This window comes from Corvus kubaryi, unplaced genomic scaffold (assembly GCF_017639235.1).
Source record: "Corvus kubaryi isolate FWS band 111438036 unplaced genomic scaffold, C.kubaryi_AGA036_p1.0 124, whole genome shotgun sequence".
Lineage (NCBI taxonomy): Eukaryota > Metazoa > Chordata > Aves > Passeriformes > Corvidae > Corvus > Corvus kubaryi.
In genome coordinates this window covers 4,073,152-4,086,505 of record NW_024580659.1, presented here as the reverse complement: position 1 = coordinate 4,086,505, position 13,354 = coordinate 4,073,152, and the positions used below count along the sequence as shown (strand labels likewise).

The window sequence follows — 13,354 nt, the reverse complement described above, 5'->3', positions numbered from 1 at the left end:
TTTTGGTCTAAATCAGCAAACATTTTTACTCTTGGTTATTGAATTTTCGATGACATTTGTGAAAAAGGAAAAAATAAGTGGAATGTCTGCCAATATAGGAATCCTCCAGGCTTTGTTTTTAATTTGAAACCCTTCCTGCTGCAAATGGGTTGTACAGAAATATGACAAAAGATGCTTTCTGCTACACTACACATCCAGCAAAATCTCTGTGCTGTTTTAGGGAGGAAATCAGCCCCATACAGTAGTAGCTGTGCAAGAGGCAAAAATGCAGTCTGATATTTCCCAAGATGCTTAGATGTGCCTGATTCTCATTCTGACCACATATTAGTACAGTTCTGTGGGGCCAAAGAAGAGGAGAGATTTGCACAAATGCTGGCTTGAAGTAGATTTTTTTAAAAAAAAAAAAAAAGCTGAAATCAGGCAAAAGTTCAGAAAGATCATCATTCCCTAATGCAAATGCAGGATATTCATTCTAATAGGAGAACCCAAGCTACAAGCACCCTCAGTGACAGAAAACCTGTCAAAAAGGAAGTTGAAACAACTCGTTTTCAACCTTTGATCTGCTAGAAAGCCCAAAGTTGGCAAATGCAATGTGAAAAGCTGATGATGCTGGCAAAGAACTGAGCAGAGCTGATGCACTCAAAAGAGGCAGCTCCTTAACCTCAATGGTGTGTGAAGGATGGAATTTCAGAAGGAGGCTCTAACAGCACAACACTGCTCTCCCCAAAGCCAACCAGAAACCTCCCACTGACTGGATGAGGAGAGGAACTAAGTCAACACAGAGATCTTTCGAAGATACATATTTGCAGTCCTCACGCATGAAAGATTAATCTAAAGATACTCCTTTAGAAACAATATTTCTCCATGGAATAGAAAATAAATAGAAGAAGTCATGCTGGACAAGAAAAAGTGTAGGCTTAATTTCATAGTTTATGGCTTATATGCTGTTGGGAAAATACTGGCTCGATTCAAGAATTAGTGGCCACATCTCAAATCTCTAAGATTTAGTCATTCCCTAGCATGGTTCAGAACTTTAAAAGTTACTAATTTTTTAGCAATGCTATTGGAAACAGGCATAATGCAATAAATGGAATCTATATACTTTTTGTGGAATGTGAAGATAAGAGGGTTTCTATTTCAATCCATTTCAGAAATATTAACTAGGAAAAAAAAATATTCATTCAGGACTGTTCATTCACCACTTGCCAGCAAGATAAATAACCTTCAGTATTCATCACTGTGCTAAAGAAACAGCTTGTAATTTATCTCTAGCACTGACAAAGGGCAGCAGGGTGCATTCACTCGCTATTAGCAAATCTCAAACAGATTTCTGATACAAGATTAATGCGTGGGATAATAGCATTTGCATAGGCTAGAGCTGTATAAAAGAGGTCTAATTCACAATGTTTCACAGGTATTGGAAGTGAACTATGCTCACGTTTGGCCAAAGGTTCAAGTTCAGTGAATTTCAGATTTCAAGGGGAACGTTCCATAGGTGGAGAGTCCCTGAGCTTGTAAAACCATAGGCATGAAGTCCAGAATAAACACAGCAAGAATGTTAACTGAGGTCTGAGAACACATCTGAATTACAGTAACTTTGATCCAGTTCAAGTCCTTTATGTATTTTTCACAGCTCCAGTATTCAATAACAGTAATGGAATGTAACTTGGGTTAAGAAACCAAAAATGAAAAAGAAAGAAAACAGAACATTAAAATAAAATGTGAGGCATCAAGAAAACAAGAAAAAATGAGCAAATTCAAAGCTCTCAAGAAAAGAAAGTATTTTCAATTAATAGGTTGTCTCTATTATAGGATCAAAGATATCACACACTTTATTTAATTCCCTTTATTTTTAATTAATTATACTTACAATTAATATATTACTATTAGTAGTCATTAATATTTATTGACTATTGTGCCATTCAATTGACATTAATGTCTTCGTGTTTACTTTTAATTTATACCATAAACGTTCAGCAGATATTTCCTTGCCATTGAGAGAAGCTGTGAAAGTTAACAGACTCACCAGAGGAGCTGTGATATTTGTTTGAATCCTACCAACAATGTGTTTTGTCATTAAGAGAAAGTCTGGAATCTCTAAATCAGCAGTGTTCATGCTCTTACTAAATTTCTACGTATGGTTATATGGCTCCTGCTGGTGTCCAGCTGAAGACTTTAAACTGCTAGTGGGGTTTTTTTTTTTTTTTGTCATTAACAATAAAGTGGTAAACAAATGCCTTGGCACATCTTCAAATTATTTCCCAAACTGGACTCACAAAGCAGAAATTATTGCAACACGTGTTTGAGGTACTGGAGTCAACCTTGTAATTCAGTGGGTATCTGTGACAGGCATAACAAAAGTCTCACTATCTAAATAGTGTAATATTTACAAGGTGATTCCAAATTACATCAAAAGATCATAATGTACAAATTAAATTCATCAACTTTATCTTCTACTGCAGTAGAGGTATACATGGGAAAAAACCTGTTAATTACTTACTTCATCATCACAACTTATAGCACATCTGCCGTCGAGAGATGCACACTAAAGATGATACAAAAAAAAAAATCAATAAAAAGCTTTCAGTCCTCATTTGATGATTACAAAATAAAACATTTTATAAATTCATATGAGCAAAATTTTAAAGGAGTTGATATTGATTACATCTTTATCTAAATTAATTCTAAAAATGACTAGCAAACTTTTGAATTGTTCACCCAACATGTTCTGTTCCTCTTGGCAGAGAAAGGGTTCATTCACACTGTGACAATTTCCACTGCTTTAAGCTGCACAATCTCCTCCGTACTCTAGAATCTTTGAGACCATTCATGGATGAGAGGTGATTCTCCAATAGGGGTGGGTCAGGGTTTATTCTCTGTAATAGCACAGTTCCAATCGATTCTCAGACTAGGGATGGCATCTCCTAATCTTTAGAAAGTACCTTATTATCCTCTTCAGTGAGTAAAAATTCTATCCCTGAATGGTTTAGGTTAAGTTTATTGAAGACTGTGAGTGCCAACCATGATTCAGTAATGTGATTTTGTTAATTAATCTATGTGATCACACAGTTACTGAGTGTTAGAGAGAAAACCTGAGTGAACAGTCATGATTCTGCTATCACTGGAAACAAATACCACACTTTTTTTTACTGATTACACTTTTTATAAGAGAGAAAAACCACATGCCAGCAAATTAACTCTTTATGTATTAGGGCCTAAAATTAATAAACTTTTTAATTTTTTCCTGTCTTGGGGTGACTTGCTGTTGTATTCCCTATCGCTGCCCTATGCCCAGAAATTAGTTTTATGCCTTTCTATCTCTTTAAACTGAGGCTGAGAGGGGGGAGAGAAAAAACCCAACAAAACTTTCAAAACAGTTTTGCAGTTTGTTTTTGTGTTTTTCGAGGACACAGAGACAGAGACGAGACAGAGACGGCTCTCGGCATCCAGCCGGGGCAGGAGAGGGAGAGCGGAGGGAAGCACCTGGCTTGCTGCTTTCCAGGCAGCTTTGGGCCAGGTTTTTCAGCTCCTTTTCCTCAGGAGAGTTGAACTTGGTTTTCCTGGGACTCCGATTTTTTTCCCTTCTTCTCTGCTGGACTGTTTCAACATCAGAACACATCGGGAGGACTTTCCACCGAGCACAGAGGGCCTGGCCCTGGGCCAAGCCCCAGCTCCAAGGAGGAGGGAGACAAAGGTACAACTCTAACATTTTCCCAGGTTTTTCTCCACAGTGAGAGATTTTATTATTTAGCATTATTTTCCTTTTCCTTTGTGTTTGTTAAAGAAATAGTTTTTATCTCTTTCACTTTCCTGCGAGGAAGAAGATTTTTTCCCGAACCTGGTGGGGGAGGGATGGTTTGTACCCTGCCTTCGCTCACAGGATATATTTCTAAATTTGGCCAAACCAGCACATTTCCAAAAATCAAGCAACTCTTGTTCACCACTGAATTCTCCTTTTCTGTAATGGTGAACCTGAATGTAAAACCAGAAGAACATGTCTTCCAATACATTATTTCTTTACAATGGTTTGCTTGTGACAAGATCATCACTTCCCCAGTTAAAAATTTGTTGTGGATTCAATGATAAAGAAAAATTCAGTTTAAAATATACCTGTCTGCTTGCAGTCCAAAATTTCCGCTGGAAAAATTCAAGTTTCATCTGGATACCTACAGCTGGGAAAGGAAAATATAAATAAATAAACTCAACATGCTTAATTCCTTCAAAATAATTCTTTAAAATTAGTTAGAAAGAAAAGGTTTCATAATGAAAAGTTAAGCCCTAAAATAAAAAACCACAACTAACTAAACTGATGAAACCACAGTCATATTTTAAACCATTTAAACAGAAAGATGCTGCTTGTATAATGTGAAGAATACACATGGCAAAAAAAGAAAAAATCATCCAAATTGCATGTCTCCATAATTAATATCAAAGAACCACAAGCTGAACATATTTATGTTCACACCAATCTCATTTATGTTTTCCTAGAACCAATATAACAGCTGTAGGGAACCCTCACAATGTGTTTTCTGCTGAAACCCATGAAGATTTGCTGAAACAACATGAAAATGTTGGTTAACATTTCAAGTGATGACTATTTTGAGGTCATTTAATCCATAAATTATCAGTGGAACACAAGAAGCATTAAAAATGTATTTGAAAAAATCGAAGGTAAGAGTATTATGTATAATTCTGTTAAAGGAAAATATCTGGCAAATATTACTGGGTATAATTTTTTTTAAAAAATTATATTAATTATAATGGATTGCAATTTTATGAAATAATTATTCAAGATACTACTGGTTTAAATTATATATTTATCATAATCTCAGGTGGGATTATGTTTTTCCAAATATCAGTGAACCTTTCTTCCAGCCTAGTCTGATGTTCCTATCACTGTTTCTATTGAAGAGCAACATAATGCACTGAGGTTTGCAGAAGATCCAAAAGCAGTTGATTCTTCTGGTTTCATCTTCCTAAACAGAGAGAATTCAAAAAGCTTTAAAAGTCTGAAGATCTAATGCCTAGCAAAATCATGTTTCTTTAAAAAACAAAGCCTCAAAAAAAAAAAAAAGAAGTTGTTTTGGAAAACTGAATAAAATTTCATTTCTTCATTCCTCCTCTAGGGTCTACAGCAGGAATAGTTTAAAAACATATTTACATTTACATTATTGGTACTTGCTTTTGCAAATGCACACACACTGATGTCATGTACATATTTCATTTTGTGTTAGCAGGTAGAGAAAAGTATGTGAAATGAAATGTGTAATGAACTGATACAGAGGGATGTGAAATTACATAAAGAATTTTCTTAATAGAGCAGGCTATAAATATTTTTCTGCTATCTCTAACTTATGGATTGTGTGCTTATGAAAGTAGAGAAATCCAGCTTTCCTTCTGAATGAACACCAGAGGAGACTGTCTCCAGATACATTATCTAGGAATTAATATGAGCGTCCATAAGAAAATGCTCTCTGACAGCCATGCAGCACAAGTTTGCTTCATCTATTGCTTGCCTTTGGGTTCATTCCTAGCACATCCTGCCTGCTTTTTCGGAAATGCAGGCAAAACACACACAGGCTTTCAGGAACTTTCCACAAGGAAACCACACCACTTCTGGATGCTGTGTCAGCATGGGAAAGGCCAATCTTGTGTGCTTGTAACAGGCAGAGATGTGTGGACTGTACTTAGATATTGTTCATTTAAGGTCCTGGTAAGGTCAGCCCTTTGGGGTTCACACTGTTAGAGACAGCAGCACCCAGAAAACTATTGTTCTTGAAAACTGTTAATGATAATTAATGAAAGTATCATAAACATTAATTAAAATGTTAAAACTCTTGTTATCCTCCAACAAAATAATATGTGTATACAAATTTGAGCAGGATTTTGGACTAGATGAGCTCAGGAGGTCCCTCCCACTCTAAATTGTCTTATGATTCTGATTTAAGTATAAATGTTTTGTAGAAAAGCAGTAACTTTACAGCTCAGAACCCTCCTTACAGACATAGAAAGTCAATATGCACTGAAAGTTTTCTGTGTCCTGTACAAAACCTACCACACATCACAATCTGAATCAGTAACAAGATAATTACAGCAAAGTTGATCTGCAAAAGATTCCATGTTCACTGAGTCACAATGGAATGCTGCAGCATAACAAGAGATGAAATGCTGAGATTACTTTCTATGAAATGCAGAGCATCCCTCTTCATGAGGATGAGAAGAGGCAGCTGCAGGCTTGGTTTCAGAGTACCAGCTCTAAGATTTTGATGCTTTCTTGGACAGACTGTGAGGGAAAGTAAAAGACAGAGAGGAATATTGGGCTTGCTCCCACTTGAGCAGATTCCACAGTTTCAGCAGTAATTTGTGCAGAAAGTGAAGGTCCAGGCATTATCAATTTAGTTATTACCTACCTTTAAAAAACAAAACAAAACCAAACCAGTTTATTTCTCTAACTTTGTAAAGAGCTGTATCTTTAATCTCTGAGGTACAGTGCTATTGAAGAGGGTAAAAGGCAATACAATGTTACAACAGCAACATTTTAATGTATTCCCATTGTGAAGTAATTCCTCAATTAGAGTTCTGAAATCCTTTTACTTAGGATTAAATAATGAACTACTACATGATGTCAACTACATGATGGCTGGACTTGATTTACAGTTGGGCTTGATGATCTAAAGGGTCTTTTCCCATCTACATGATTCTATGATCTGTACCTGTGCTTGCAGGACAGGAGAAGAGAATACATCTCATAAACATGGCATCATGAAGGCAGTTTTAGAATGAGGCAATTTTTTTGAGACTTCTATCTTAATATGAGATATTAATCTCACAGTTTTGTCTTATTTACACATTGTTCCCTGCAGAATTCTTCCCTGTCACAGAATGAGTAGCTTCTAAATATTCTGTATTCTACAAAATATATTCCTAAATGAAAATTACTAATAGTTCCTAAAATTCAGCTAAAAATTGTTTGAATGCCTCTAGATTTGAAAGAATTAACTGTTAATGTATAGGAAAATAATTTTCTTTTCAACTCCTCATGTGATTCTAAAGCACTTTTGCAGGCTTTTCCCTCCTGAGCTTTTCAAGAACTTTGTGACTAGAAGATGACTTTTTTTTTGTCTGGTCATTTAATGCCATAAGAGCTATTCAAATATACTTCAAAAGGTTTTTGAGCCTATATATTCTCCTGAGAAATCCCTAATCCTTCAGCACTTGAGAACTTCAGAATAAAATATCTGTGCTCCAAGCCACCCAATATTTAAATCTATGTTTTACAAACTGGCTACATGTGGGGAGAAAAGGAAACAGGAGAATTTCAAAATTATGTCTCCCATGTCACTAATTCATAGTTTAGCCTTCTGGGTGTAACAGCTACCACAGAGGTTTAGATTAAAAAGCTATAATTGCACTGAAATTTTTCTACATATTGGTCAGGAAAGTACCCAGGTAACTGCCACAAATAACAAAAACTCTAACTGAGCTTTGTGTGGAACATACATTTCAAAGTATAAGGTATTCTTCCACATTTCCAGGCTTGGTTCAACCAAAATGGCCAAAGGATAAAAATTGTTTGTCTTCAGCCAGGAAAAAATGAGTTTTGTGTTCACTGCTGCCTTTTCTCTAATGTCACAGAGGAGAATGGGCTGGAGCTGCAGGAGGGCAGGCAGGAGAAGAATTGATGGGAACTGATGGAGGGGTATTTTGTGTTATGTAACACAAAATGTGTCACTTCAAACAAATGTTGCAAATCCAATTTTTTGTTTTAATCACATTAGCAAATTTACTTAGGTGATTCAAATAAATACCTTTAATTCTGCCTATGGAAAACAGTTATTAACTCCCTGAGATTTCCTCCCTCTGTTTAATAAAGTGGCTGCTATTTTTGTAGTGCAGACCCTATGAAATAACAGATGGTTGAGAACGACAAAGTTAAACTCTTGGCTCAGTGATAATTATTGCTAAATAAGTAATTTCCTTATGCATCGATTCCATGGCTGAAGGTAATATTTTACTCTCTCAGAGGGTTGCTTTCAGGATGGAAGTATTGGGCAGTTCTCAAATGCTACATGGCTCAGGGCTGCTTAGTATCGAGGCAAACATGAAGGAAAACAAATCACTACTCGGAATAGATCAGGATTGCTTATGTTCATTTCAATCTCCATGGTTAAGTAAATAGACAGAAAGATAAGGAAATCCTTCCTCGACAAATTACTTCTGTGCAAAGAATTAGAATCCTTCTTAGGTTCTAAGTAAAAAGAATAATTTCCTACTTAAAATTTGAGAGAGGAAAATAGATTAGACTGATTTATTTCAGGCAAGAGAGGAGCTGAGTCTCCCTATAAACCTGACAAATGGATTCCCAATACACAATTATAGGAAAAAGCAGCAAAAGCTAAAGGGATTTCCATTCTCTGAAATACCTATACACTATGACACTGTATATAATAAACACTAGATCAACAAGGTTACAAAAATGCCTTAAGGTCTCCATTCCTTTTCCCACAGAATACAGTAGAGGTTAAGGCTCTTTCACATACATAAAAGATGCCTAAAATCTTAAGGACATTTTGGCCTCCTGTTTCCGATGGAATTATCTTAAATGAGGTTTAACTTGGCTTCAAAATAAGAAATCTTGGATAGAGACTTGTAGCAGGATTATTTTTCAATCTGTGTCACCTCTGTGTATTGAGCTCAGGCTCTTTAAGATGCTCTTCTTTTTCCCTACTAGTATTAACTCTGATTTATCATCTTTTAAAATACAACTACATGCTATCCAGAACACACTTTAATACTTTTTAAAAAGTTGTTTGCACTTCTATTTATACACTAAATCTGTTTCAGTTCAAAATCTGTCTTCAGTGTTTAGCTCAGGCAAAGAAGGAGACACTGACTCTGCTACACCCCAGTGCACAACCCTGAAATGTAAACACCATAACTGTAAAGAACAGCCAATACAGATTAATACAAGACTCCCACCACTAAAGATGATCAAAAACTTATAAAAATAGGTGTTTTATGTAGAATGATTAAGAATAAAATCTAGGTATTTTTCTTCCCTCAATTCCAAGAACTCTTAGCTAACAAACTAGAGGTATTCCAACAGGAACTTTCTGCCAATAATATCTTTAGGTAATAAGTAACAAAGTTATGCTCTGGTATCCCCCAACATAGCTGTACTCTCAGTGACAGTCATTCTCAAATCACATGCAGGATGTATAAAAATGTGAACAAGCATTTGTGAATTGGGCACTTCCCAAACTGCTTCTAATCCCTGGTTCAGTTCACTCACACAGTAAAATGCAGTCTCACCTTTCCAAACTTCACACTTCATTCAGTTTCCTTCTCAGTGATCTTTCCCCTTTTATCTATACCTTCCTCCTCTCACCGCTGGTTGTTGTTTTCAGTTCCTCTCTTCAAAGACAATATCTTCAGAATTACATTATAACATGAAAAAATTATTGATTTTATCACCTGGAATGACTGACCCTGATGGAAACATCCCCAAAAACCCCAATTATCCTAACTGTTTAAGTGTGGCTGTTTTTCTTATATACTGAAAATACAAGCTTATGCTTGAAAGCATCAGGCAGTCTCAATCCTGGGTGGTGATACCAGCCATCCTCATAATGAACTGTTGTTGGCAGCCTACGGTAAAAGAGCAAAATTGACAAAAAGATGGGACAAACTATTGAGCAGTTATGCACTTTCTTCTGGTTTTCTTATGATAAAGCCTAATTCCTACTCCAGCAAAAATAAGGTATCTGTTATGCATTTTGATAAGATGTTATTATTTTTCAGGAACTGTCCTCTGCAATGTGTTGTCTCGTGTTGTGGTTTCCTTACAGCTTATTATTTAACTCGGGGACAATTTCTAATGTTCTGACAACTTTCTTTTTTGTTTTCCTGACATGGAACATTCTTGCTTAACTCCACAGTATGTCTATTGCATATTTAAGTACTCTTCAATGATTTTAATACTTTACAAATATTTTATTATTAAATCCTTTGAAATCCATGTAAATGTGCACTTACCTTTTCTACCTCAGTTTGAGCTGCAGAGCCCGATAGAATGTAAAATAATATCTCAAAGTGGAAAATATCATCTAGTTTTGGATTCTGGACAATAACCAGGAAAAAACATCTTGTATTATTTATGGTATCTTACCTTTCTCTTTTTGTCATCGAATAAATGGAATGACTGCCCATACACAGATATTTTTAAGTCCTATTTAATGATTGGGTTTTTATGGGAGTTTGAACATGTCATAAGATTTAGCAAGACAAAGACTGCTTCCTTCATCAGAGCTATTGTGATGCAGAATGTGAAAGAGTCAATTCTTCTTAAATGGGTGGTGGAAAGCTGAAATTCTGCCTCTTTACTCCTGAACCTCAAACCTGCTACTGTCTTCCAGAAGATTTTTAGAATTAGTGGGGAAAGCTGTTGTGTGCATGGAAACTCCCAAGACAGAGGGAAGGCAGTGGCAAATGGTGTTTCCTGGAGGCCAAGCTCAAGCAGAAAGGGAGGAGATGCTGGGAACTTGATGTGAGGCCAAACTGAAAGGGGAGCAGGATGATGATTGCTGGGAGGCCGAAGTTCATCCAAACTCAAACCACCAGGGAAAGCTGAAGGGCTTGGTTTGCAGCCAAGCCCTGACAAACTGAACTGTGGTGGGCAGTCTGTGAACATCATCATAAACCAGACTCCCTCTGACTCCCTGACACACATCCTCCTTCTGGAGGACTAATGAAGTAGCAGCAGGAGCAGGAGGAAACGCAAAAAGGATATAAATTGAGTGAAAACATAAAAAAATATAGACACTGGTGACTGGAAGTCCATTGCCTTTTCAGGAGTCTTCAGAGAGGATCTTGGAGGGAAACAGGTTATCTGTAAATTATTGTTCAGATCATCATCCTGTGTTCCAAACTTTGCAGGACAGCAGCTGATGTGCTGCCAACACTGTGACAAAGGGCTCCACAGAATTCTGCTCATTTACCCCGTGATAAACTCTGTGTACCAGGAGAACAGCTTGAGGGAGGTACTTGAAAATCCATCTGTAACTTTAAAAAAAAACCCCAAAAACCCTAAAACAAACCTCCCATAAGCCTGGAGGAAGGTAACCCCTTGGCATGCCAAATTACAATAAGTGCACTTTGCTGGAAAGATAGGTGCCTTGTTCCTGAGGAGTACAAGGAGTACATTGATAGCATAAAGGAGTGGCTTAGATGGCCCAGTTTGAAGAGGGTGAGGCAGGGCACAGCTCAGCCCTGTCTGGTGTCTGGAGGATCCTCCCTGTGACTCTTAGAAAATGCCTGACACCTGGCTCATTCCATTACCAAAAACAAAAAGAAAGGAATCTAAAAAAAATTAAAAAGAAAAAAAAAAGAAGAAAGCTGAGTAGTACTACTTTTAGCCTCAGGAAGCTTCAGCAGCCTGCAGAAAGAAGGCAAGAACCATCACAGAGGAAACTGTGCTGGTGGCAGAACTTTTATGAATTCCTATTAGCCTTCAACTTTCTTCCAGCACCTCCTAGCATGGCCACAGCAATGACAAATAATGCTGAATTCCAATGGTATAGGAAGCATGTGAAGATTGAAACCTGACCACAGTAATGCTGAAATAATGAAGCAGTGAGAGTATTTTTATAACTCCCTAACCATTTTTTAGTTTCATAGGGTTTTCTTGCTATTCAAGTACAACCCATGACTGAAACGAAAAGTAGGAACAGTATGTATTTGTAAACACTTTTATAAATCTTTAGGGAAGATCCAGGATTTGTCAAGTTCTCAGAAAAAGCCTTACTTCTCACAGCTGAGGTCCTAGTTTAGAGCAGCATAGCCAGAGCACCTTTCCATCTCAGCCAAGAGGCTGTGGTTTCAAGTTGGCAATTAAGGAACCCTAAGAGGCTCAAAGTCCAGACAAACAGCCAGAAATTAGGATATTTGTCTGAACTCTTAGAAACTGTGACCAGATTCTCTTAGGATATATAAGACTTTCTGCTTCCACTTGTAACTAAAACACAACACGTTCAAGCCTTGATCATATTTTATTTGCAGACTTGATTCTGGCTACTACCTAAGCATGCTAGCAAAAAAAAAAAAAAAAAAAAATCTGTTTCTGTATTTCTCAGCATTGTGAGAAGGCTGATCTCAGACATGGGCAAAGCTCCTCTCACTATTCCCAAAGTGGCTTGCACCTCCCAAACTGAAATCCTGTCATAGCAGAATGGGTACAAGTGTTCCTACTTCCAGACACAGAATACTTTGGACAAGACATTAAAGATAAATATTATGGCATCCACTGCATAATGAACTGATGAGGGATTTCTCTGTCCAGTTTGTCTCCTGACAGTTCAACGCCCCCTACCACAGACCTGGGGCCCAAGACATGCAGATTCTGCTGGTACCAATCCTTGCAGGGAGAGGGAACTGGCTGAATCCAACTCTTCCTGCCTACAGAACACACTGACCACCAGCCACTCCCTCTCTCCTGCTGTCATGGGGGACCTGTGTCCATACAAGGTCTATGGATATATGAAATCCCATCAGTCAAACCGGGCTTGGGACATCGAATGAGGAAACCCTGACATTTTATCAAACCACATCAACTGGAAGTAAGTCTTGGATCTCTTATTTACTGAGTAATAATCATAATAATAGTGACAATCTCTACAAACTCTTTGTGCTATACTGTGATTAGCAAATTACTTTGAATTACTGAAAATTCGAGTCATGTACTTGAAGTCAAATAATACATCAGAAGGGCCTCATAACAAATAAAAGTCTCCAGCCTTTCAACACCATATCTGCTGGATGATTTATAAGTCAAATGTTTGGTGTAATGCTCCAAAATAGTTCTCATGTTTTTATTTTTCTAAGATACTTTATTTAACCATGGTTTTGCTGTTTAACCACATGGTGGTAATCTATAGTTTTAAAAAAGTACAAAAGAGTTAAGTGTCTGAAACACTCAGTGCCCATATTTTTATGTGTTTGATATTGAGTAGTACCATGGTATTCTGCAGTTGCAAGTACAAGGAAAATAGCACTGGTGGACTCGCAAACTGATTTATTTTTGTGTCTTTTACTGAACAATTTAAAAAAACAGTAAGAGCAAAAGATATAGATGTTAAACTTTTCCATGAAGAGTATTATCTGCAAAACCAGATTTGTCTGCTTTTTTCCATTTTCCATTTTTGGATCAAAAATGTATTTTTCTTAAATAAAATTTAATAAAATTTAATTCTTTTCTGTGTAGAAAAGAACACAGTTGCCTATTTGTTCTACAGAAGTAGGAGCTAACATTTGAGCTATAAACTAGCATTCTTGGAATCTCCTGAACTGGAGGTTTAAA

The 13,354-nt window shown here is 36.8% G+C and overlaps 1 protein-coding gene across 6 annotated transcripts in view; it reads right to left on the bottom strand.

The window, feature by feature from the left end:
• Positions 1–13,354, bottom strand: part of CACNA2D3 (calcium voltage-gated channel auxiliary subunit alpha2delta 3) — a 395,280-nt gene that overhangs the window by 38,649 nt on the left and 343,277 nt on the right. For 4 of the 6 annotated variants that reach the window (XR_006014815.1, XM_042020563.1, XM_042020540.1 and 1 more), the window contains 3 exons: positions 6,179–6,283; positions 4,111–4,172; positions 2,501–2,545 (listed from right to left, as the gene is read on the bottom strand). Coding sequence is in view for 5 of the 6 variants with exons in the window: in XM_042020563.1 (XP_041876497.1) it covers positions 2,501–2,545; positions 4,111–4,172; positions 6,179–6,283 (212 nt within the window). In the remaining variant the exon portion in view is untranslated. The remainder of the gene's footprint in view (positions 1–2,500; positions 2,546–4,110; positions 4,173–6,178; positions 6,284–13,354) is intronic. The other 2 variants (XM_042020551.1, XM_042020557.1) reach the window with 1 other exon arrangement.